Source organism: Malaclemys terrapin, chromosome 8 (assembly GCF_027887155.1).
Source record: "Malaclemys terrapin pileata isolate rMalTer1 chromosome 8, rMalTer1.hap1, whole genome shotgun sequence".
Classification (NCBI taxonomy): Eukaryota; Metazoa; Chordata; order Testudines; family Emydidae; genus Malaclemys; species Malaclemys terrapin.
In genome coordinates this window covers 22,146,044-22,172,874 of record NC_071512.1, presented here as the reverse complement: position 1 = coordinate 22,172,874, position 26,831 = coordinate 22,146,044, and the positions used below count along the sequence as shown (strand labels likewise).

At 44.3% G+C, this 26,831-nt stretch overlaps 1 protein-coding gene across 2 annotated transcripts; it reads right to left on the bottom strand.

The window, feature by feature from the left end:
* SLC26A2 (solute carrier family 26 member 2) lies at nucleotides 1-26,772 on the bottom strand. Of its 2 annotated transcripts, XM_054037788.1 has the most exons (4): nucleotides 26,682-26,772; nucleotides 20,148-20,240; nucleotides 3,743-4,399; nucleotides 1-1,996 (listed from the first exon to the last, which is right to left on the bottom strand). In XM_054037788.1, exons 3-4 carry the CDS (start codon nucleotides 4,385-4,387, stop codon nucleotides 485-487), a joined length of 2,157 nt encoding a protein of 718 aa, XP_053893763.1. In that variant the 5' UTR covers nucleotides 4,388-4,399; nucleotides 20,148-20,240; nucleotides 26,682-26,772; the 3' UTR covers nucleotides 1-484. The 2 variants fall into 2 exon arrangements, with proteins under 2 accessions (XP_053893763.1, XP_053893762.1); XM_054037787.1 differs by lacking the exons at nucleotides 20,148-20,240; nucleotides 26,682-26,772 and adding an exon at nucleotides 17,576-17,645.
* Between the last annotated feature and the right edge of the window lie 59 nt (nucleotides 26,773-26,831).

Below are 26,831 nucleotides of genomic sequence, written 5' to 3'. Positions count from 1 at the left end.
GGTGCCGCCCCAAGCACGTGCTTGGTCGGCGGGTGCCTGGAGCCAGCCTTGTACGGAGGCAGCATGCCCAGTTCTGGAACTGGGGAGGAAAAGTGTAGTTGCCTCAAACTATGCACTAAGGGGAAGCACTGACAGCTGTCAAAGGAAGTCCAACCCAGAAAGATGGTGGCTGTAATAAAGGTCTCGGGGATGCAGATCTAAATGTGGGGTAAATACTGGGATATGGAGAGCCCAACAGGGAATACACAGAAGGATCATGAAAAACATTGGTTTAACAAGTTAATCACGATCACATTGAGGATGCCTATATTCAGCACTACTTATATATATAAAATCACCCTATCCAGTAGGGCAAGATTAAAGTATTAAAGCACACTGTATGCTCTACACTACAGTTTTTGAACAATATCCCTGTACTTTGGTGCATTTTACCTATGTGAGTGCACGCACATTATGTATACATCCACAATTTTTTTCCCTCAGCCTACACACAATTGTTGCCTTCCCAGCACCCATTTCGCTTATGTGCACCCAATGCAAAGTCCACAGCCTGGTGCACACTGTGGAAGAGGAGGTTCTGTTCCTCTTTTTTAAAGTACTCTCCCCGGTGCAGGGAACTCCTCACAGAGGCATTGCACTGGGCCAGCAGCACCTGGATGCCTATCTCCCCATAATCTTTGCAGATCTCTTTAAGCGTGTGGATCCCGGCTGTGTCCAAGAACTGTATTGCGCAACAGTCAATCACCAGGGTGTGAAACACCAGTGGCTCGGTGACAAGCTGCACTGCGACGTCCGCCTGGCTGCCACCAGAATTCACCATTTTCTCTTTAAGCATTCGCTTTGCTGCCTTCTTCTTGGCTGCCTTCACCCAGGCTGGGTTGACTCCAGTCCGCTTATACAGAGTGGATTTAAAGCATTCTTTGTTGATATAGTAGAGAGGCGCTTCGAAACGGAAAACCACAATGCCTGGCTTAGTCTTCAGGTTCTTGTAGGCAGACAGGGATTCATACATTTCAGTCTCTACCACCCAGCCGAGCAACGGTGCCTCTGGTCTCTGAGTCCTCACAATGACGCACAGCATCGAGAAGCAGACACCAATCAGCAGGCCAATTTCAGTACTTAGCAGTGCCGAAGCGGCCATCGTGACTAACCAGATCACTGTGTCCACTTTGCTCAGATGCCACATTTTGGGAAGATCCCTGAACTTCCGCAGGGCTCCTCTGAGGTTCACAATGGTTATGACCCCCAGGACACATTTCTGAAGGGAGTAAAAGAGAGGCGCAATCAAAAGCAGAACTAATAGGATGACCAACGCGGTCACCACCCCAGAGATCTGAGTTCTGCAGCCCGTTGACTCTTTGACAAGAGTCTTGGCAAGAGCTGCACTAGTTGTGAAGCAGTGGAAGAAAGAGGGAATAATGTTGCAAAAGCCAATGGCGTACATTTCTTGATTGGCCTTAACTGTGTAACCATGCTTCTTGGCAAACATCTCTGAGAGGGACACAGTGATAGCAAAGCCAATAATGGCTATGGCAACAGCATCCATCGCCACACTTGGAATCAGATCCCATTTGGGTGGCTGGGGTGGCAGGAACCCAGTTGGAATGTGTCCAGCAACACTAGAGCCATAGTTCTCCTTCAGCTTCCCAAAGTGAGATGCCAGCGTAGCTGCCCCAACCACAACCAGTTCAATGGGTATGGGGGCCTTGAGCCTGGATTTAAAGTGCTCATTCAGCTCTTTGGTTGGGATGAGGACAAGGAGACACAAGAAGCTGGTGATGAGGTCGCAGATGTTGGTCTTGTGGATGTTTTTGAAGATGTTTATCCAAGTGGTTATGAGGGAGCCAATGCCATTGCTGCGTGGAATGTCCAGGCCCAGGAGATACTTTGCTTGGGATGTTAGGATAGTAAAGGAGGCACCTGTGACAAATCCGCCGAGTAAGGAATCAGAGAGGTACACTGAGACAAAGCCCACCTGAAAGAAGCCCATAGCAACCTGAAAGGAATCAACCACACACAATAGATTAGAGTACAAATCTTAGCATTATGGAAATTAGCAGGAAAGTTAGATAATGTAGGTAATACGGCACAATATGTGACTTTGCAGGATATTGTACCATCTGATGAGCAAAATGAAATGCAAGCCAGAATCCCTAGCCACTCATTTATGCATCAGCTTTAAATTAGATGCATAATTGCTAATCAGACATTGGCTTTCAGACAAGGTCTTCATTTTTTGAACTCATTTCTAGATCATGGTTTCTTTCAACTCTCAGTAATAGCTTAAAGGATAAGAGGGGAAGCACAGGAAAAAAGCTTTTTTACATTTTTGGTAACTTTTGTTGCTTCTCCCTCAAATTTTTAAAAGCCCCTTGGCTTTAGGCCTTACAGAAGCCCAGCGCCGATGTTAGAGTCTCTCTTGCATGTCTCCTCGTAGCCTGCAATAAGTTATCAACCCAGTCATTTACCAGCTTGCCCTTTTCACTGACTAACCCATGGCATGTCTAATTCAGCAAAAGAGTACAGAAACTCCCGCAATGCCTAGGTTACACAAGTAAAAGTAAATTTTTAAAAGTATCTTTTTATTCATATTTATGAATTCTGGTTCCAATTAAATCTTTGGTGCTGTCTATAGTCAGCTCATGATGGACAGATGCACAGATTCCTGCAGTCCCCTGTATGTACACAGCCACAGTGGTGGTGGCTAAGTGTCCCTGCTTCCCCATTTAACTTTCTGTAAGTTAAACACAGGCCTCCCTTACAACCAAGCTCAGTTATTTCTCCCTTTGAACCCCCAACTAAAAGCCCTTTAATGCTTTTCACCAGCCAAACTGGGCTTTTCCGTGCTGGTATCTTAGAAACTGCCATGCCAGGATCCCAGAAGCTGCCAGCTATGGTACTTTTATACTACTTGGCTCAAACAAAGTCACACGTGTCATCAGGTAGCAGAGGCAACACAAAGAAAATATAGGCATGGCTGGAAACTGGCCTAACTGCATAAGACCTGCATAAATTTACTGAGAAGAAGGATGTCTTGAGGGTTGACACTGGACTGGGACTCGAGGGCTGAGTTCAGTTCCTGACTATCACCGACTCCCTGTGTAACCTTGGAAAAGTCACTCAACTCCTCTCTTTCATAGTTTCTTGTCTATAAAATGAGGATAATAATACTTCCTCTCCCTCACCCTCTCTCTCTCTCTCATCTACTTAGACTGCAAGCAACCTTGGAGCAGAGCTTGTCTTTTATTATGTGTCTGTATACAATAGAACCTCAGAGTTACAAACACCAGAGTTACAAACTGATTAGGCAACCACACACCTCATTTGGAGCCGGAAGTACACAATCCAGCAGCAGCAGAGACCAAAAAAAAAAAAAAAAGCAAATACAGTACAGTACTGAGTTTAAACATAAACTACTAAAGAAATAAGGGAAAGTTTGTCAAAGCTCTTCTTTAAAGGAAGGAAACTGTTTCTGTGCTTGTTTCATTTACATTAAGGCTACGTCTTCACTACCCGCCTGAATCGACGGGTAGAAATCGATCTCTTGGGGATCGAATTATCACATCTCGTCGGACCCTTAACCAGAAAAGCAATGTGGGACACTACTGCTATAAACAACACTGCCACTGTCTCTAGGCTGGTCTCAGAAGGCTTCAGTAAAGAGTTAAACTATAGCTAAAAGGAGAGGAAGAGAATTAGAAGCATTTCCACAGAATATCCATTTACCCTGCCCCCCTCTTACCTGATAAACTCCAGCTATGAAGGTCACCGTGGCTCCCACAGTAATTGCATAGCAACTTCTATCACATAACAGCGGTTGTGATGTCTGGTTCACAGCCAAAGTGGTGGTATTTACATAACTGACCATATCTCTCTGAAGGCCACTATGAACACTGGGCTCTATGTCATACCCAGCTCTCTGTACCTCACGATCCACCACCTGTCCCACCATCAGGCAAAGCACCCCAAAAATACCAACTGATATATGACGAGAGGTACCAAATAGGAAATAAATAATGCTGGCAAAAAAGGATGTGTAAAGACCATATATAGGTTCCTGACCGGCCAATAGGGAATAGGCAATGGACTGTGGGACCAGCAGGATGCCCACTATCACACCAGACATTATATCTCCCAGGATGTACTCCCTCAGTTTATATTTGGGGAGCCACTGCAAGACAGGGAGAAAACTGAAAATCAGGTCTTTAACTTTGGCTGGGGTGCAGCTGCAAGTTTTCTTCACTTTCTTGACCAGAAGTGCCTTCATCTCAATGCTCGTCTCTTGAGGCTCCAGGAACATCATGGGTTGAAAAATGTGTTGGTCATCCTCTCCCTCTGCCGTTTCAGATGCTGATTGGACATGGTTGAGTTCCACTTCTGCTGCCATCCTGAAAGCTCCCTACCAACACAAACATAATCAGGTAAGTCAGTTAACCTTAAACTAATTTATAGATTATTCCAGACTTTTTTTTTTTTTAATGGCAGTGAATTTAATTCTCATGAAAGGCAAGGACTAATAGTACTAGCTTAAGCCAACAATTGTACAAGCAAGGTCTCTGCAAATGTTCCACACGACCTGTTGTGATACAACTCAATCTTGCCCAGCAGCATCAGCTGTTATTCCCGTCCTCAGCCAGGCATAGGTGGCTTTATAAACCTAATCTGATTCCTTTTATTGTCACTAAAATAAACTTTGTTTATGATCAGACAGAGCCCCTCCATGAATATGACTCTGATTAAAACACAGCTATGCACGTACTGCAAGAAGAGAACATGCTTCTTTTCGTGTAATCAGTCCAACTGTGACATATGCACACCACCATAACGACACTTTTTCTTGGAGCACCTTCCTTGATGAGTTCACTCACTGTTTCTGGTCTATTCTATTCAGCAAAATTAGAAACAGTAGGCTGTACGAGCTGAACATTCGTTACAATTCAGTTTGTGAACCACACCCCTTGCAACTCAATTTCTGATATAGCAGTTGAGGTCTAAGTCTTTCATTAATGTTTTCTTTCCAGTGCAGTTAGGATGCCAGCCAGTTATACTGGAGCTTCACTTGTTATCTAAAAAGCAGCAATCTTTATCCAAATGGTTTTGTTTCAGCCCGTGATATAGCACAGGAACACTTTGCATGCACTTTTCCATTTTTTTATTTTTTTTTAAAGAAAAAGAAAGTTTGGATTTCAAGCAAATTATATCCAATCAAAGGAACAGAAACAAGCATCTTAACTGGAAATATGGGTACTAGATGACATGATGCTCCCACCAACAGGTTTCTCCTACTGTAGATTGAACTGCAGACGATATATGAGCAAGGTGATCATAATAAAGAACATTCTTATAATAAGAACTTGCTTCCTCAATTTGTGAAAGCAAAATAGTTGAGCAGATAAGCAAATCAAAAACAACCTGAAAAAGACATCTCTAAGGGTATGTCTTTGCTATCCCCCGTATCGGTGGGTAGCAATCGATTTATCTGGGATTGATATATCGCGTCTCGTTAAGACGAGATATATCGATCCCCGAACGTGCTCACCGTCGACTCCGGAACTCCACCAGAGCGAGCAGCGGTAGCGCAGTCGACGGGGGAGCCGTGGCCGTCAATCCCGTGCCATGTGGACCCCAGGTAATTCGATCCCCACCTACGCTATTCGCGTAGCTGAAGTTGCATATCTTGGATCAATCCCCCCACAGTGTAGACCAGCCCTAACACATGTATGCAATTTGGCGCTTACCCAGCATTCTTCTGCTTCAGAGCCTTTTGCAAACATTACTTCCTTCACAGATGGCTAGCAAGGATGAATTAAATATTATCGCTCATATTTTACATAGGGTGAAACTCAGCCAGAAACTGACTTGCTCAATGCCACAAAGGAGTCAAAGTCAGAGGTGGTTTTAGAAGTCCAGAGTTTCTAGCTCCCAGTCCTCCACCTTCAAAACCAGATCACACCGCTTTACCAGGTTAGCTCTACTAATAACAAAAACAGAATCATAGAATATCAGGTTTAGAAGGGACCTCAGGAGATCATCTAGTCCAACCTCCTGCTCAAAGCAGGACCAATCCCCAGACAGATTTTTGCCCCAGATCCCTAAATTGCCCCCTCAAGGATTGAACTCACAACCCTGGGTTTAGCAGGCCAATACTCAAACCAATGAGCTATCCCTCCTCTTCATTTATATAGTAATTTGCACCTTCAATGTGTAGTTCAGACATTAACAAATACAGAACTCATATTCTACGTAATATCAACTTCTGAATTAATTAGCAGAAGCGTATTTGAGCTAGGCTTGCTGAGAATATATTACAGGATTCTCACTGGGAATTCTTTCACCTTATTAACACTTTGCAAAGAGCTATAAAATGTTTATTACTACTACTACTTCAGGATGAATCTCTTAGAAACTGTGTACACGTGGGTGAAGCGGGAGTCAGACTTTGGAGTTTAGACAGCTTGTTTCTCCTATGGTCTGTTACAAGACACTGCTCTTTGGAGTTGTGGAAATGGTTCAGCTGTGGAACTAATTTCAGTTTACAGGGCGCATTATCTACACCTCTTCATTCTGTGTTTGAAGGCTCTTAAGCAGGGGTGGCCAACGTGCAGTCCACTGGCCTCTAATGCCATGGTCCATGTCCATAGTTGTGTTTAATAGTCTGTTAATGCAGACAAACAACTCAGACTAATTGTCTCTAGGACGTTCAGGCAGGATTTGGGTGATAATTTTGACAATGCAAAAGAATGTAAATGGTGAAGTATCTGCTTTCTTGAACTACCCAGACCTGCCCATCGCACCAGAAGCCGTGATAGCATTTAATCTTCAAAGTGGCCTCCATTTCCAACTAGCAGTATTCAATGCACATCTATAATGAAGTTCCAATTAGGAATCAATATATTCTTATTAGTTCAGTTACTCCATATTACACTGCAATGTATTTCACTTTGGAACTACTGTTTTGTATTAACCTCCAGTGATTGCACCACCAAACTTGAACTATTCCATTGTTCAATAGCAATGGAAGGTTATAATATTTTGATCAATTATATTGAACTGGGTCAGTTCAAGTACACATTCAAGTTCTTAGAGAGCAGAGTATTTTAGCCACCTGACACCCATTGAAACCAATGAACTAATCCACTCAGAGATCCAGTGCAATTCTAATTTTAGGGGTATATTTTCAAAGTTCCCGATTTTTTTTCTGTAAATAAAAACAAAGACAAAAGGACGACTAAAAGCCATGGCCATAATAAAAAGGGCATGAGGGAAAGGCCTCAGCCTCAGTCAGCTAAATCCTCAAAGAGAGATTTGGAATTATTGAGAAACTGAAATAGCTATTTGGTAAATTTCCTCTCTCTGCATATAAAGAGGACTGGTTGGGTTTCTGCATGAAGTGTCTGTATGGTGGTTTGGGCAGAGGGAAGAAGTGGAGGGGGTGGGGAGACAAAGGAGAAACACAGAGAAAAACCACAAATACTTAATTGAAAGAAGAAACCCAAGTCACTGACAGACTGGGCTAGTCACACTTTTGAATGGAACATCCCACACACATTTATGACCGTGAATACCACAAGGTATTTAGCCTGCAGCTCAGCCCAATGTGAGATACTTATTCCAATTAGTCCGACTGTAAAGTTAAACTGAAAAGATTTCACAAACTCCACAGTCAAAAGCCTACAAACTTAACTGGTGTTTCCTGCAATGCTAGGTGCATGAGAAATACAACAGACAGACAAGAAAGACAGAATAGACTATAGTGAGCACAGCGTAAATATTAGGAATAGAAAGACAGACTCATCAGTGTGGTCATTACTGCAATTGGTTACAAAAATATTTCATAACCATTTTATGTAAAGAATCATCTATCCAAGCACTTCCATGTGTCAGCGTGCTGAACGTCTAGTACTTGCTGATACACCCCAGTGAACAAAGACATTATTACATGGAACTAACTGCCTGCAAAAGTCAAACAGACCTAAATAATGTCCATCACCAGTGATTTCATTTTACATCTATTATTATCAAATTGGGGGGGGGGAACCCACACACCGCAAAAAAAATCCCAACAACCCTTAGGTAAAGCAATGTTAAGTTTGCAATTTTAAACACAAAAATGTATAGAAATGAAAAAATATGGTTCTGGGAGCAACATTAATTTATCTGCATTGCACATGCTGTATTTTAAGGTACACACTGAACAGTGTAATTATCCCAAAATGCTTCTGTGCAATGTGGGTGAGTTAATGTTGCTGTGAAAATGCTAATTTTTGCATTTCCTGAGTGTTCAAATATGCAGCCTTATTGATTTGTTAATATTGATTTAGTTTGTTTCTGTTTTGTTTTTTGTTTTGTTTTTTAAAAAGGGAAAGGGGAGAACAACAACTTCAAGAAATAGAAAGTACCAGATGACTGGTAGATAGCTAATGCAATGCTGATTTTTTTTAAAGGCTCCAGAGGCAATCCTGGCAATTACAGGCCAGTAAACCTAACTTCAGTATCAGGCAAATTGACTGAAAGAGCGAAGAGCAGAATTATCAGACACATAGGTGAATACAATATGTTGTGGAAGAGTCAAAGGGAGATCATGCCTCACCAATCTATTAAAATTCTTTGAAGGGGTCATCAAACATGTGGACAGGGTGATCCAGTGGATAGAGTATACTTGGACGTTGTGAAAGCTTTTGACAAGGTCCCTCACCAAAGACTCTTAAGCAAAATAGGCAATCATAGGATAAGAGGGAAGGTCCTCTAATGGATCAGTAATTGGTTAAAAGATAGGAAACAAAGGGTAGGAATAAATGGTCAGTTTTCACAGTGGAACGGTAAATAGTGGGGTCCCCCAAGGATCTGTACTGGGACTAGTGCTGTTCAACATATTCAATAATGATCTAGAAAAAGGGGTAAACAGAGAGGTGGCAAAGTTTGCAGATGATACAAAATTACTCAAGATAAGTCCAAAGCTGACTGCAAAGAGTTACTTAGGGATCTCACAAAACTGGGTGACTGGGCAACAAAATATCAGATGAAACTGAATGTTGATAACTGGGAAATAAGGCACATTGGAAAACATAATCCCAACTATACATACAAAATAAAGGGGTCTAAATTAGCTGTTTCCACCCAAGAAAGAGATCTTGGAGTCACTGGGGATAGTTCTTTGAAAATACCTGTTCAATGTGCAGCAGCAGTCAAAAAAGCTAATAGGGTGTTAGGAACTATTAGGAAGATAATAAAACAGAAAATATCATAATGCCACTTGTGATTGGGTGGACTAGGCCCAAAGGCCCCCTGCTGGAGGCCTGAGGTTCTGCCACACCCATCCCAGGGAAGAAGCAGTGGAGAGGTCCTCCAACAAGGCTACAGTGGCTGCAGGGGAAGCAGCCAATCAGGGCCCAGGAGGGCCATATAAAAGGAGTTGCAGCACAGTAGTTAGTTGCTGCTAGGAGCAGGAGAAGAAAGGACTGCAGGCCTGAAAGAGCAGCAGTGGCATGGATGGTTTGCTAGCAGGGACTGGGGGAGCATTGAGGGAGCTCCTAGCTGGTTGCTAGGACTGAGCAGGGACTGAGTCTGGGGAAGGCTGCAGGAAGATAGTGTCTCTAGGGAGGAATCCCTGGGGATAGAGCCCCATACCAAGGCTGACCTACTTAAAGACCAAAGCCTAGGAAGGACTAGAGAGATACACCACCAGAAGGGCACTGAGATAGGCCCCAGTGGACTATATACCCTGGAAGGGGGTTGTGTTGGTTAACAGGCAGACCGTGTGACTGAACCTGAGCACTGTCACTGACAAACCCACCTGAGAACCACCACAGGGGGTCACCAGAACTAAAGAACACAGACATGCCTAACTAGAAGGGGGCACTTGTGAGAGGTGGGTGCCAACCCTGTTACACCACTATATAAATCCATGCTATACCCACATGTTTAAAGGCATGCAGTTCTGGTCACCCCATTTAAAAAAAAAAATAATAGAATTGGAAAAAGTACAGGCAAGGGCAATAAAAATGATTAGGGGTATGGAACAACTTCCCTATGAGGAGAGGTTAAAAAGACCTGGGACTGTTCAGCTTAGAAGAGAGACAACTAAACGGGATATGATAGAGGTCTATAAAATCATGAATGGTGTGGAGAAAGTGAATAAGGAAGTGTTATTTACCCCTTCACATAACACAAGAACCCAATGAAATTAGTAGACAGCAGGTTTAAAACAAACATAAGGAAATACTTCACACGATGCACTGTCAACCTGTGGACCTCATTGCCAGAGGAGGTTCTGAAGGCCAAAATTTAACTGCGCCGAAAATAGAATTAGATAAATTCCTGGAAGATAGGTCCATAAATATCTATTAGCCAAGATGGCCAGGAACACAACCCATGGTCTGGGTGTCTCTAAACCTCTGACTGCCAGAAGCTGGGAATGGAAGATAGGTGATGGATCACTCGATAAATTGCCCTGTTCCGTTCATTCCTTTTGAAGCATCTGGCACCAGCCAATGTCAGAAGACAGGATACTGGGCTAGATGGACCACTGGTCTGACCCAGTACAGCCATTCTTATGTTGTGAGCCTCAGAGCGACTAGCTGGAGCTTCTCCCACACGGGAGCATGTCAATCAACAAACCCTTTATTTAGCAGTAAAGGCAACACTGTAAGACTTGTTTTCCTATCTCCACCTATCAGCAGGAGGGATACATCACTCGCTTTTTGGGCAGGCACAAAAAGACAACAGTGGAAGTATGTTTTCTCTCATTTATACACATACTCAAATGGCTGAATGGATTTTAATTCAAGCTTTCAAGAGACTCTCACCTTTGGACTGAGGCCAAGAATGGAAAGTTTCAACCCAAAAAGGTTGAAAAAGCTGTGAGTGAAAAGAGGATTACTGTGGACGCAGAGCTGCAGCCTTTACTATAATATTCACAGCTATATCCAATACCTGTATTTTTTTAAATCCTCCAAACAATACCACTGAAGATAAACATGATAATTAGAAGTTAATGTAATATGATAACCATGTGACTCATTATTATTGTAGATTTAAGCATTAGTCGCATGAGATGACAAATTAAATAACTCTTGGCCTCTTGCAAATTAGTTGCAAAGCTGGTTTGTTAACCACTAAATCAAACAGAATAGAGGTTTTTGTGCATCCGAAAGCACACATGACCCTTTCTTTGGCAACAGAATTGGGGGAAACTGTCTCCAATTATATTTTTCTTCAAATCTTCCACTTAGCACTGATGCAGCTGAGGAGATTAGAAATAATGGTGAAAACACCAACAGCTAGTCTATACTAGCCAGCCACAATTCTACCACCAGTAGAGCTTACCAGGGCTAGTGCAATGGTGGTTAATTTTAAGAAAAATGCCTAGGAAGACACAGACAATTCACCACAAATACTATTATTATTATTATATTCAATGAAATCTGTGTCAACCAGTTAAATTAGTAGATTAATCAATCAGAAGTGAATTGATTCATGAAAGTGCGGTTTACAAAAAAGCCTGATCTTCTGTGAACAATCATTGAATCCAGAAATAAAAAATACCTATTAGGTCCTGTGACCCACTGAGGCACAGTGTCCTGTCTCGGTCACCTCCCTAACATTTCAGGGTTGTTCTCTATTTACTAACATTTTGCCAAGTCTAGTTTTAAAATGTTCCAAGTAATGAGACAAAGAGGAAAACAGTAGCTTATTTATGACTAAATGAAACCCAATACAAGTCCATTTCTGAAGACTACAGTGCAACTTTTTTATGTTTGTTACAAAGGCTTTCTTTTCACTTAACTGTTATAAAAACAAACACCTGCCCAGCACAGTGTCCAGTGACAGCACTATATGCTCTAACATGGGGAATCCAAATTTAGGTTCCACATTCATAGGTGTTGAAACTAGAGGTGCTGGGGGTGCTGCCGCACTCCCTGGCTTGAAGTGGTTTCCATCATATAGAGGATTTACACTTTGGTTCAATGGCTGTCAGCAACCCCACTATACAAATCGTTCCAGCAGCCCTGCCCACATTAACTGGCTGGGGTGTGCTTCATTTTAGACCCAAATATACATCCATCTTACATTTAACATGAGGGCGTCCCCTCTTAATTACTCTAGACGTGTAAATCCACAAACCAGAGTCTATTAAATCTCCATCTAAACTATAGTATCACTATTGTTCTGATCTAATACATCCCTAATGATTCTGAACTTCTCCCTTATGCTAGTCTCATATCTGGCAGGATAACACTAAGATTATCATAAAGAACTATGACTATACACAGTTATTTGATAATGCCTTCCATTCAATATCTTTAAATGCTTTATAAACATTGATTAATTAAGCCTCATAACAACTCTGAAGAATGTATTCTGATCCCTATTTTTCAACGGGGAAATTTACAAAGAGTAAGTTACCCAAGGTCACACAGCAAGTCAGTTCCAAAAGAGACCTTAGAATTCATGACCCTTGCCTCATCCAGCACCCACTTGATAACGTGCCCTCCTACATGGTATTGCAAAATTCTAGTTGGCTGTTATTTATAGCATGTGCACATAAAACAAATACTTAAAGTCAGCAAGGATAAACAGTGTATGTGTCTACAGTATGCACTATAAGCATGTGATTGAAGCCTTTTATTCCAATTGATCTGTCCACAATTAAGAACTAAGAATCATTCTGCCAAAACCCTTTTATGAATGAATACAGTAAAATGCTGACATTTTGTTTTTCAAGTTAATCTCCAAACTACTTATAACTGTTACAAACTTCTTAAACAGGCTCACTATTTTCCTACATCACAGTAATCTAAATCTCTCTCATCCCCTCTTCTCCAAAAATCACAGAGGGCTGGCAGCAACCTTGGAGTTATTCCTAATTTCTGTCAGAAAACTCTGAAATGACAGCTAACTATATTATTTATTCTTGTTCGGTATTCTTGGATTCAGACATCCTAAGTGACATCTGTTTATACATCTTTCGACCATTATATAATGTCTAGACGGCAGAATCATGGTCTAAGGGAAAATGATTTTGCTGGTAAATTGTGGTCATACTAGTGGACTGACTTACACAAAGTCTTTGTATGCATCTGTATAACAGCTTTCCTTATGTGGTGTGAAAAGGATCTTTCATCAAAAAGATAGGCATTGCCTATCAGGGTGAAAGGACACTGGGTAGTGGCAGAATTTTTATCCAGTTACACTCATTTCTGATGAAAAATGCTGCTCTGTATTATTTCTGTAACCAGTCAGCCCAAGCCAACTAGCATAAAACTTGAATTCTTTCCGTTCAGGGCTAGAGGACAAGAAAACTTCAGTTAAGTACAGCGAGCACAGCATTTCATTTCAGAAAAGGAGTTTCCAAAGTCTGTTTACTTTGAGAAGACGTTATTTTTATATGACCAATTTCCATGCACAGAATTCAGTCTTACCAGTTCCTTTCAGCCTGAATATGGTCTTTGAGGAGTGCTTAATTGCTTCAGATCCATTACAAATGCTGTGAAGTAAGAGAAACGGTCATAGATATCCCTCTGTCATGAAAGATTTACCACAAGCACCGGTCTTAAAATCAGATAAGGGGACGTTTTCTAGTTGTGCAAGCTTAAAATTTGTACAATATCCAGATTACATATAAGTCAGTTTAAAAAGACAGGGGATTCATTTTCCCCTTTTACTAAACCATTAGCTGCAATCTGCCTAGTAGACTAGCCTCATGGAACCAGGAACTGCAGCAAGCGGTCTCTGCTGGTGTGGATTTCCATGTAACCGTCCCAGAGCATGGTCACTTTGACAGTGAGAGAACAGTAATGGGAATATTAACTCACTTATGTGCTCAAACAATTCATTACAACCTTAAACTCAAGTCAAGTTTGCGCTTACAAGCAGAAAGAAAATCCTGCTTGCTTTCCAAAATCCAGACTCCAGATCTCAAGATTGGCTACCTAAACTATATGTGCACAAACACCCACTTAAATGTGCAAACACCCAGTTTTGTGCACCAACAGTTGTGCAATTTTATGCAGCCACTTTTAAACACTAAAAGTTAATTTATACTTGAAAGTTCTTTCTGATTAATGCATGGTGTGAATTTAAAGTTCAATAGCTATTCCTGTGTAACTCAGTTTGTAGACACACTTATTCCAAAATAAGAGCCCTGAGTGCACAAGCAAACTTCCTAAAGAGAAGTTTGGATTTTCAAAGGCACCCAAGTCCTATTGAAATTAATTAGGAGTTACGGCCTAACAATTTTAGGCTCCCTGGAAAATCCAGCCTAAAATGTCTAAGTGTAAAAGCAATACTTTGGAAAACATGCCCTTTCACCTGTAGTTATTGGAAGCAAAAACTACCCTGTATCAAACAGTCCATCCAGGCCTGCCAACAGTAATTCCGCGCCCCAGGGCAGAACAGTCAATGGGCCCCTGGGCCCGGCGTGGAGTCGCCACAGCGGAGCTGGACCACGTGCGGCGGCTGGAGCACACACGCACAAGCCATGCCCACATGGACGCAGTCTCCCTGACATTTGGGCGGTGCTGCGCCTGCCCTGGCTGGTGCCCAGTGAGCTGCTGCCAGCTGCGCTGCTGGGCACGCTCTTTCGGCACGGCCAGGGCTTCCACATGCCCGCCCGGCTGCCTTCACCGCTGCTGGTACCACCACGCACGTGCCTAGGAGGCCTGCGGCCCACCCAAGCGATTTAAAAGGGTCCCCACGCCCTTTTAAATCGCCTGGGCCCCTGGGCAATTGTCCCCTTTGCCCCCTGCGTTGGCGGGCCTGAGTCCATCCACAATTGTAGAAGGACTGGGGGAATCCAATGTCACTGAAATAATGAGAAGACAGCTACTGCAGTAACATTCCAGAACCAATATAAAGATCATGTGTGTAAAAGATTGAGCTCAAATTCTTGCAAAAAAACCGTGAAATTCTCCTATGAAGCATACCAGTTACTGTTTTGATCAGTAACCCTAATTCTGTGCTGGTTAGACCACTCAGAAGAGATATAGGCTCAAATTCAGCAACATACTTTAACATACGTCTAACTTTAGGCAAATGTGTAGTTCCATTGAATTCTGAACTAGGCCATAAATAGGCACCTCTGTGTTGTCCCAGTAACAATATGACATTTCAGCAATAAATTTGGGAGCTGAATTCAGGCAATATTTCCTTACTTCCATGATGCTCACAAACACTTACCCAGTAGAGCATGAGGGCGAATGGGGTGTGTGAGTGTGTCTGGTCTTTGTCTATTTCAAATGTAATATTAAAGGGTGAACAGTGTCTTCCTCTGCATCTAATACAGTAACCGGATGGCTCATCTATGAGAACATGGCTGTACATATACCATGGACAGAGATGACTTCCCTGTCAGACCTGAGAGCTGGATTTATTCTGTAGATGTTTGAGTTTAGTCTCCAGGACTGTAAATCTAGAACTTTTCATCAGACCAAGCTTGCTATGATCTAAAAGAAACATTTCTAACTAAAACAAAAGCTTTTGTATGGACCAGGGAAGGAAAAGCAGCAATTCATCTCTTAAATAGGACCTCTCTCTAGCCCACTGTTAGTCAGGCAAGTTAAACAGATACATAGTGCTACAGTCATGTACAGATTCTGCATAAAACACCAGCAGGGGAGGTTCTCCCCAAAGAAATTTCCTGGACCGTTTAAGGCCAGCTCACATCACATGGCCCTCTCTGACTAAATGCTGGGAATGTCCCAGCTCCACCAGAAAAAAGAGAAGCTGTTTAGTTTTCACAAGAACAGAAGACATCTGTAAATGAATCCTGCCAGACACTGAACTGAACAAACTAGCACACAGAAAGCCAACATTTACCTTGGATAAAGGATAGGTGAGGGGGTGGAGGAGGAGAATAAACATGGTGAGAAGTGAAACAGATCAAACAAAAAAATCCAAACATTTTTTTTTTCTTAAGCTTGAATGTCTTCTATCCACGGTCACAGCCGTACTCTCTTTGAGACAGTGTCCCATCTTGATAAACTAGGGCTGTTGAGGCCTGTTTTTCTCATTTTAGAAGCCAACATAAATGTATTATTTATGTTTTTCAAGATGACAGTAAATTACAATGAGGTTATAATAATACCTAGCTCTTATAAAGCACTTTTCATCAGTAGATCTCAAAGCATTTTACCAAGGAAGTCAGTATCATTATCCCCACTTTACAGATGGGGAAAACTCTGGCAGAAAGGGAAGTGACCCAGGCCTAGCAAGCTGTGGCAGAACTGGGAATAAAACCCAGGTCTCATCAGACTCAGGCCACATTGCCTCGTACAGAATATATCTGCAGAATTCGGTTTAATACTGCTTTTTAAAAAAGGAATGTTTTTTATAATGCATGTACAGCAGAAAAAAATAGAAATCCCATGTTTATTTACAGAGTTGGACAATTTTATCAAGCGCCTCAGCCCTACCTTTTTTGATCAGGTTTGACATTGCAGTTCTTACCAACAGTGAAATTATTTCTTTTTAAATCACCAATTTGATCTTTTCCCACTTAAACTATCAGAATTTAACTGACCAGGATCTAAAATAGGAAGGGACCGGTGCCTTCTGCATCTTCCCTTCTCTCCAAATCTAGTACTTATCAGTCCCACTACAGCTCCAGGCACTCAATCTGCCACTGTGATACTCTTATCTATTTTCAAGTCTCATCTATAAACTTAGTCTCACTTGCCTTTGTCTCTCTCAAACAGATCTTTCTGCTGTTATTTCTTATTTAGCCCTGGAAGGTGTTTTGGAATAAAGTAACCAGATGAGTCAAGTTCTATTCAAAACCAGTGATGAGTTTGCACCAATATCGTAAATTTCAACGACCTTAAACTCCAGATTTCATATCTCAGATGAGTAAACCAAACAGACCAGTTTAAATCTATAATAATAGATAATCTTTAAATACCACTGCCCCTCCTAATTTCACCCCAGCCTGGACCAAGCAAAATGGTTGTCAGAGAGGGGGAACCACCATTCAGGATTATTATCAATTATTAAGACGCCTGGCAGAAGTCTATAAGTGGGTTAGACAGAGCAGGGATGCCAGGAGCTGGGACAGCAAGCAGTTCTGGCAATGGAGGCTCTATGTATAAGGCACTGGGGGGGCTGAAGGAGAACAAGGCAGGGAGGATTTTTGGACAGAGCAGATTTGGAGGCTTAGTTATAGAAGCGCTGACAAAGTTAATTGAGACGTCTGACAACAATTCAGACCAACTCTCCCCGAGTGCGTCGCCTACATCCCCAACAGGATCCCCACCCCAACCCCCTCTCCTTGGGGTCCACCACCGAAGCAGCCCCCTTCTCGGGGTGTTTTCCCCATTGCCAGGGGGATCCCTGGCCCCGCATTCCCCCCGGGGTGTCTCCCTTTCCCACTCCCCAAGACCCCCCTCCGGCTGCTCTCCCTGGGGCTCGCGCACCCCATCAGGATCCCTGTCTTGACGCTCTCCCCGGGGCGCATCCCCCCTGCGCGGGGACTCCCCACTCTCCCCGGGGCGGCCCCACCGGGACCCCCTCTTACCCCTCCCCCCACCGGAGCCCCTCGCTAAGCCGCCCGCGCACCCCGCTCCCAGCAGGGGTCACTCACCCGGCCGCCCCGCTCCCAGCGCCGGGGCATAAACTCGGATCCCGCCCGCGCCGAGCTCAGCGGCCGGTCCGGCGCGGAGGGGGCGGACCCAGCCGCAAGCCCCGCCTCCTCCTCCTGCCCGCCCCCCCGCCGGCGCAGCGCCCCGAGGGAGGGGGAGGCGGACAGCGGCCCCGTGGCCCGATGGGCGGAGAGGGAAGAGGAAGAGAGGAGGAGGGGCCAGGGCAGAAGGGGGCGGGGTAGAGGAGGAGGAGAAGGGGACGGGCAGGGCAGGAGGGAGAGGAAGAAGGGGGGCAGGGCAGAGGGAGGAGAAAGGGTCGTTCCCCTTTAGGGATCCCTCCCTGGCCAGACGGGGTCAGGGGGAGCAACTTCTCCTGGGAACAGCCAAAGCCCACACCCCTTCCTTCCCCCATGACAAACAGGCAAGGAAGTGGCACGTTGGGAGAAGGGATGGGACCACACAGTGCCACGGGCAGGGGTGCCAAGAGGGCCCATGGTGAGAACCCCCGTCACAACCCCAGCCCCAGGTCTGGCTTTCAGGCCTCCTGGATTGACCTTAGGCTTGGTCTACACTAAACCCCCAAATCGAACTAAGGTACGCAACTTCAGCTACGTTATTCACGTAGCTGAAGTCGACGTACCTTAGTTCGAACTTACCGCCGTCCAGACCCGGCAGGCAGGCTCCCCCGTCGACTCCGCGTACTCCTCGCGGCGAGCAGGATTACCGGAGTCGACGGGGAGCACTTCTGAGTTCGATTTATCGCGTCCAGACAAGACGTGATAAATCGAACCCAGAAGTTCGATTGCCTGCTGCCGAACCAGCGCGGTAAGTATAGACAAGCCCTAAGTGACACTCCTCATGTGCCACTTTGTCGCTCATAACAGAAGGAGTGGTGGGGAGGGGGAGATAGGCCTGTCTGTCTGTCTTTACACTAGGGAGCCCTGTCCTGTACATAACACTAAGGCCAGGGCTACAGCAGAAACATATTGCCGGCTTAGCCATACTGGTATAGCCATACCGGCAAACCCTCCTAGTGGAAACACATCTTATACCGGCAAAAGAGTGCTTCTGCACCTGTTCCCCACGTGAAATAATCTGTGCCAGGAAAAGAACTTGTATGCTACTATAACTGTCAGTATAGAAACGTTGTTTAAAAAAATCACACCCCTAAACTGGCAAAAATTTCTAGTGTAGACCTAACCTAAGGGCGAGATACAAACCAGCACCTCTTGCAGCAAATTCAGTGTTTGGGCCAATGCTGAATCTTTAGTCCCAGCACACACAAACCCTTTGGCATTAGTTCTTGGGTGTACACAAGAGAATCAGAGGATGTGTTGTATTAGATTAGACAATTGCTGGCTTGCTTCATGGTATGCTTTATGCCCTGTGTGTAGAAAAACTATGTCATCACAAGATCTTGTGAACAACATCACATCACTCTAACTATCTCCCTTGTCCCAAATGCAATATGGACAGGAAGAAACCTTGTTCACCTCAAAAAAGTAACAATTCATGGGGTGCTAAACTAGAGCAATACAGACTGTAATGGTAAATAACCCCAAATCTTGTCAAGTGAGAAAATTTCTGGGGAATGGTTGGGACTCTGAGATCACATGTCCATTGTCTCCTAGGGTATGACTATATTACAAAGCACTACTGCAGCTATGCAACTGCTGTAGAGTAGACACTTGCTACACGGACGGAAGGGGTTTTTCCATTGCTGTAGTAAATCTGCCTCATTAAGAGGCAGTAGCTGGGTCAACAGAAGAATTCTTCCATCAACCTATCGGTTGGTTTAACTACATCTCTTAGGGGCAGGGCTGACGAGAGGGGGAGAAGCCGGTACAAATTACCAGGGCCTGGCGGTCCGGAAGGGGGCCCAGGCCCCGGCTTCCCCCTCCGCCCCCCATTGGCCCTGTTTAGCTGGTCCAGGGCCTGGCAGTCCGGAAGGGGGCCTGGCGGTTTGGAAGGGGGCCCGGGGCCCGGCTTCCCCCCCTCTTGTTGGCCCTATTTAGCCAGTCCGCCTTTGCCGGGGGCCCCGAAAAAAAATTTTCACTGGGGCCCGAACCCACTCTCGGCAGCCCAGCTTAGGGGTGTGAGCAACCTAGCTAGTTTGACATAAGTTTTAGGTGTAGGACCAGGACAGAATGTATCAGAACGTATGACAAAGTTCTGCCTCATGCAGATGGTTTCTTAACTGCCAACAGACATTGCAGAAGAATGACCAGTGGACCAGAATAAAAGAGGAAGACAAGAGAACGGAGGATTACAAAGGAAACAATTACGAGGTTTGCAGAAGAAGGAGTAGGCAAAAAAACTGAAAACCAACACTGCAGAATAACACACTACTGCTTGGGTAAGACATGGGGCTGACAAAAAAACTTCTCAGCTTCCAATAAACCAGCCATGGTATGCAAGAAGAATTGGCACATGGAGCTGATCAAAACATTTCATAAGTCTGGGCCAAATCGTGAAATCTGCAAAGCACTTGCATCCCTCACTGATATCAAAAAGAGTTGAGAGTGCTCAGGATTTGGCTCACTGCAGAGGTAATAATAATACTTTCAGCTTTACCTTTCAAAGTGTGATTACTTCCTAGCATGTCCTGGACTCCCACGAGGGCTGAAGAATTCTCATACAAAGCGTGATGCACTGGCACTAATCTTTCTGAAAAAAACGACCAACTGATTAATTCGAGTTTGAGAACCAATTAAATCATCCTCATCCTTTTAATTTATAAGATTAATCATTTATTGCTAACAAACAGATAAAAGAATCTAAAATTTTCCCATATCTCTCACATTTAAAGATACTTCAGTAATTCCTTAAAGAGAAAATGGTCTCATTTTGCACTAGGATACCATAAATATTCACAGAAATGTCAAATGCCTTTTGAAATCTTACAAAGCTATTTGCCTCAGTGTCATTGAACTGTCTTGAAAACATTCTGTTTTCTCCTTGTCCCTCCTAACCATGAACCAGAGATAGGCATAGCATAATTCAATTATTATTTTTTAATAATTTTGATAGGTAATATCAGTGTTAGTTTTGAAGCATTCTTTTTATTTTTAACACTTTAAATTTTCACAGTTGTGCAAAATTATGGAAAGGGGGGTCCAACAATTATTTAATAATAGTAGACACTGAAATTAAAAAGTTAAAATTTTATAACTGCTAACACAAACTATCGACATCACGTCAAAATATAAAAACTAAATATTTTTAAATCAAACTGATAAGTTCTTAGGCAGCATTTTTCTTACTTTGCCTGTCTATAAATTTCTATTATTATAGATGGAAATATTTTTTCATCAGTTTGTGTGAAATTAACATTTACCAATAAAAATCAAATCCTTCCAAGCCAAACCACAGCGAATCTTTGACATTTTACACATTCAAAACCACTAGTCTTCTAGTATTCTGTGTTTTTTGCTTTGGAATGTTTGGGTTGAATCCAGCCCCACTTACCTTTTCGGCTGGGTTTGCATGGAAAAGCAGGAATGCAGTCCCTGAAACTGAGTGTTGCCTAATATTTGTTTTTCAGATGCAGCCTTGAACTGCCAAAGATCAGTCGCATTCAATGTGCAAGAATAAGGAAGGTGCCAACAACTCTAGGTCTACTGACTCCCCACCCATGTCTTGTCTTGTGATATTATGCAAGGGCTGAAAGAGCCACTTTTGCTTAACTGTATAGATTAAAATGATACATTTAATATTGTCCTTTCCTAAGGCTCTAAACATGTACAATGGTAATTGATAGTTGTGTCGCAGGGCAGAGAAAAAGGTGTCTGACCAGATTTTTCACTCTTGACCAAAAATAAATAAAGATGAAATGTGCTGATTATTTCTTTGAGTGGTAGATGTTTAATGTACTGCCTTGATTGTTTACTGTACCACACTGATAAGGTCTCAGCTGGAGTACTGTGTCCACTTCTGGGCGCCACATTTCAGGAAAGATGTAGACCAGGGTTCGGCAACCTTTGGCACACAGCCCGTCAAGGAATTCCGTTGGCGGGCTGGGACGGTTTGTTTACCTGCAGCATCTGCAGGTTTGGCCGATCGCAGCTCCCACTGGCCACTGTTCGCCGTTCCAGGCCAATGGGGGCTGTGGGAAGTGGCGCGCCCCCCCCCCCCTTTAATGGCATCAGCAGCAGCACTATTCCTGGTTCTTCCTGGAGACTGGTCCTGCTGGTGATTTTCATATGGGTTTTAACTGAGCATGAAGTGTATGGGGACTCCAAGACTAGAGCTGTGAGAATAACAGATTTTTTGGTTTGGTGGCAAGTCTTGAAACATTAGAAAAAAATTCATTTTAGATCAACGTCAAACAATTTATTTTAAATACTCAGCAAATCAAAAAATTAAAAAATGTTTTCAGTTCCATGAACTATTATGTTTTGTTTTGAATTTTGAAATTGTTAAAGAAAATTTCAAACCAATTCATTTCAAATTGAAAAATCACAATATTTCATTTCTAAAAGGAAAAAAACAAAACATTTCAGTTATTTCAGAACTTTTTTTGTTTTTAGTTAGGGGTTTTTTTTTCAACTGAAACAATTTGGCAAAATTGACTCAAATTCACAAATTGGTGTGTTGGTCGAGCCATAATCTAAATTTTTCACCAAAAAAAGTTTCAACCAAAACATTTTGCCCAGCTCTATCCAAGACTGGTAGTTCAATCCCAGTAAAGAGTGGCAGCTATTATAAAAGCACTAAGAGACAGATCTTTATGGAGTGACTCTACAAAACCCAAATGAGAAACTACAGCATTTTCACCTTCTCCCTAGAGAGGTTAACCATAGATGAATTTGGCCTATCAACTGAATTGTGTCAGCTAAAGAGAAATACAGAAATAATATTTGCTGGAATTGCAAAGCGAACAAACAAACAAAAAATTCTCCAGATTGAATGTTTTGAATTCTGGCTGTACAGTGTTTTTATATTTGGTAAAAATCACAACATAAATATTTAAAGATTAGGCAATTAGCCTCCATCTGTTTTTCCTTCAGCAACTTTGTATGGTATCAGGTTCTATAGTTAATATATGTGTGTGTTAACAGGACTTTTGTCCCAGAGAAGATCTGGTTACTTTTCTTACATTTTAGTGCCATGCAGCTGTAATCTTCAGTATTTGATCTAGGGTATATTAATGTGTAACCCACACACCTCCTCGGTGTGGTGTTCTGTCCCATCTAGTGGCACCGAGACCACTTAAAAAGAGAGATAAAATGAGTCTGCTATACAGCCTTAGCTAGCAGCCAGTTGGGTTTTAGCAGTAGAGGATCATGTATTAAGCTGCAGAGGTCTCCGGTTCAATCCTGCCTGATAACGACCGGGGTCTGTTGGTGTTACAGATGCACAGCGTAGTAAGATGAGGCCCTGAAACATAAACCCTTATCAGAAGCCCGTTATGAGGCCTAAGGCCTGAACTAAAGTAATGTTCAAGACCTTGCTAACATAAAGCAAAGTTAAGCTGTGAGCCAGAAGCTGGCAAGGAAAGGGCTGATGTTGCAAAAAGATACATACCTAACAGGTACTGGACACTAGAGATACCAGAACACTCCAATACTTGCACATTCCAAACACATAACAAAGAACAAGCTGACCCATCCTAAAGACATGGGCAAGAGGGTAATATGATGGATAGAGTTGTTTTGTTCGAACCAACATGTACAAGGTGAGAGGCGGCACCTTGCTACGTAGTGGGGTTGCACCTCAATACGTCAGGAGTGATGTATAACTTGTTTGTACCTGTGTATAAGAATACATCCCTGGGCAGTATCTCTGTCTAGCCTAGGGGACAGTGGAGTGTCCCACCACTGACTGAGCTGTGTCCATTGTCAGGGAGCACATATGTACTAGCAGAACTGTAGACATCTGATCCGGGGAGCTAGAGACTGTATTTCGTTTGATAATAAACCTGGACGGGTGCCTTCATACCTTATCAGAGTCTGTGGTCGTTGGGGGTTCTCTCAGGGTCTGCTGTGTCAGCTATCTGTGCAGAGCCGGGGCAGCACACAGAGGGAACACATGCACGCAGCCAACTGTTATCAACATAGAACAGAGCAGAGCACCACACTGGTGGCGTCTGACAACACACAGGTCCCTTCTCTCTCTCCCCCATGCTCTTCTCCTAGAATATTGTTTGTGCACTGTTTTTAGGAACAGTTACGGATATTAAATAGCACCTGTCATGCCCAAACTATTGGAGCTCATTGTATTTACACCATGGTGGGATTTTGGGGAGACAAAAGTGGGAGAGGAGAAACCCCATTTAACAGCATGCATTAATTGCCTCTTAAATATCAGCTAGGCCATACCAAAATGTTCCTAAAGGACAGAGCTTCGAGGCTATTAGTGTACCTGGTTTCATCCAGTGAACCCCATGACAATCATCACCCTTTACAAGATCACCTTTGTGTGGCACTCAAAAGCCTATTTCCCATCTGTTTTGCCAAGCCAGCATGGTAGGTGTGTCAGGTGGTCCAGGGGTTCATTTTGGCTGCCTATTCAAAGCTAATGTATCGGAACCTCTTGGCTCTGGATGTTGGCTCTTTCTGATGCGAGCTCCCAGTTTTGGCTAGAGCCCAGATACTTTGGGAACAGCCTCTCTCATAGCATTTTGCCATTTCCGTTTGCAGTAACTGCAACTGCAGAAAGTGAAGAGGTACATACGCCTTTTAAAATAGAATGAAAATATTGCTTGAACCCACGGGAAAACTGCAGGCTTGGGTTCTATTCAGTTTTAATTGGGGGTGAAGGTTCAGCTTGTTTTATCTGAAGCAGCTCCCTCATCCCTAGATACCAAGAGGGCGGGGCACAATTATGTCCTTTGAGCCTTGCAGTAAAATGAAGGAAGACATTTCAAAAGGTTGAAGTTCCAATTTGGGTCAGTCACCCATCTTAGGAAGTAAATCAGCCAATGCTACCGGCATCCATTGATATGTAGGGCTGGAGGCTAGGAATTGCATGCACAAGCGCGTGCATGGCTTGCTGTTCACTGAATCAGGTACACAGGATGTGTTTATAGCAGGTACAAACATGCATGCTCATCTATGCGAACTGGTTGGGGGTTTTTCACTCAAAAAATAGAGGGGAGGGGAAGAAGGATGGGGGAGGTCACAAATAATGGTTCATTAGTAGGCTCGTCGAAGAAAATTTTGTGCTGCTGTAACGCCGACAGACCCCGGTCGTCGGATTGAACCGGGGAACCCTGGAGCTTAGTGCATGAGCTAAAAGCCAACTGGCTGTTGGCAAAGGCTGTAGAGCAGACTCAGTTAACTCTCTCTAAGTGGTCTCAGTGCCACTAGATGGGACAGAACGCCACACCCAGGAGGTGTGTGGGTTACATACTTCTCCTAGCTGAGGAAGCGCCTCAGCTTCAGAGACTTCCCAGTTGAAATCCCGGACAAGCCCCCACTTGTAACACCAACAGACCCCAGTTGTCAGAGGGCAGGATCAAACCGGGGACTTCTGGAGCTTAGTGCATGAGGCTCTGCTGCAGGGGTCGGCAACCTTTCAGAAGGGGTGTGCTGAGTCTTCATTTATTCACTCTAATTTAAGGTTTCGTGTGCCAGTAACCAGGGCTGGCTCCAGGCACCAGCCTGGCAAGCAGGTGCTTGGGGTGGCCACTCTGGAGGGGGAGCGGCACATCCAGCTATTCGGCGGCAATTCGGTGGACGGTCCCTCACTCCTGCTCGGAGCAAAGGACCTCCCGCCGAATTGCCGCCGCAGATCGCGGCTTTTGGGGGGGAAGGAGGTTGGGGTTTTTTTTGGCTGCTTGGGGTGGCCAAAACCATGGAGCCGGCCCTGCCAGTAACATTTAAACATTTTTAGAAGGTCTCTTTCTAGAAGTCTATAATATATAACTAAACTATTGTTGTGTGTAAAGTAAATAAGGTTTTTAAAATGTTTAAGAAGCTTCATTTAAAATTCAATTAAAATGCAGAGCCCCCCGGACCGGTGGCCAGGACCCAGGCAGGGTGAGTGCCACTGAAAATCAGCTCGTGTGCTGCCTTCGGCACGCGTGCCATACAGGGCCGGCTCTGGCTTTTTGGCCGCCCCAAGCAAAAAAAAACAAAAACACCTGCGGTGCGGCCAGAACACGGGTGCAGGGGGACCAGCTGTGGGGGGAGGGGGAGGGAACGGGCAGGAGAGAGAGAGAAGGGGGCGGCCAGGGCTACAGCAGGGGCGCTGCCATGCGGCCCCTCCCGCTGCGCCCCCTCCTGCCGCGAGGGCGCTGCTCCGGTTGGCGGGGAGGGAAGGAAGAGGACTGCCCTGCAGGGCGCTCTGGTTCTTCACACCGCCGCCCCCTACAGGGTGGCCGGAGCGGAACAAAAAAAAAAAAGCCTCCGTGCCACCCTAGGATTGAGCAGAATGCCGCCTCCAACAATCTACCGCCCCAAGCACCAGCTTGCTCAGCTGGTGCCCGGAGCCAGCCCTGGTGCCATAGGTTGCCTACCCCTACCCTACTGCATGAGCTAAAAACCAACTAGCTGTTAGCTAAGGCTGTAGAGCAGTCTCGTTTAACTCTCAGTGGTCTTGGTGCCACTAGATGGGACAGAGCACCGCACCCAGGAGGTGTGTGGGTTACACTGAGCTGCTCCCATGCTGCCTGGGCTATTTAAGGCAAAGGAAAAACTCATCTAAGAGCAGTTCGGCCTTGCAAAGGGTACGTCTCATCGCAGGGGTGTCTCTGCTCACAATATCTAGCTGCTAAATGACTCTGTGGTTTTGGACTGCAAGAGGACCCATCCCTTACTTACAAGAATCCGGTGGCCATACCCTGAAACATCCAGCGGCAGTTCCAGTTTGTGCTTTAGATAAATGGCTCTTTGGATCTGAGTCAGGGGATCTGAGAAGTCAAAGCCAGAGGGGCCAGTGTTTGACTCTGAAACGAACATCCTCTGTCACCGTTTAGGACCAGGCGGATTGAGCCCCTCATCAGTGAATAGATGCTGTCCCCAGGAACACTAGCCACCCCTTCTTTCCCCTGTAAACTACAGCTGCCATCGCCGTGCAGGCTTTTATCGAGACGTGGGGACAGTCTGTCAGTGTCAGGAGCTTTAGAGTTGCACACACGGCCCAGATTCGGACCCCTTTGCTCACCGTTTGCTCCTTGGAGGCTTATTCGGTCTTTACACGGAGCCAGAGGCACGTAGCTGTGCTGCCCCTGGAGCAGGTCACGGGGGGAGCTGAGATCCTCCTCTAGTTCCGCCTTGCTCCGTGGGAAAGCAATCGGCTCCTGTTCCATTCCGT

Excerpts from the sequence above, each read along its gene's own strand:
- SLC26A2 (XM_054037787.1), bottom strand. The coding sequence starts at position 17,605 with ATGCCCCGGCGCTGGGAGCGGGGCGGCCGG. Across the intron at positions 4,400-17,575 it reads GCTGGGAGCGGGGCGGCCGG|GGAGCTTTCAGGATGGCAGC; the intron begins GTGAGTGACCCC and ends TTGTGTTGGTAG. Across the intron at positions 1,997-3,742 it reads TCATAGCTGGAGTTTATCAG|GTTGCTATGGGCTTCTTTCA; the intron begins GTAAGAGGGGGG and ends GATTCCTTTCAG.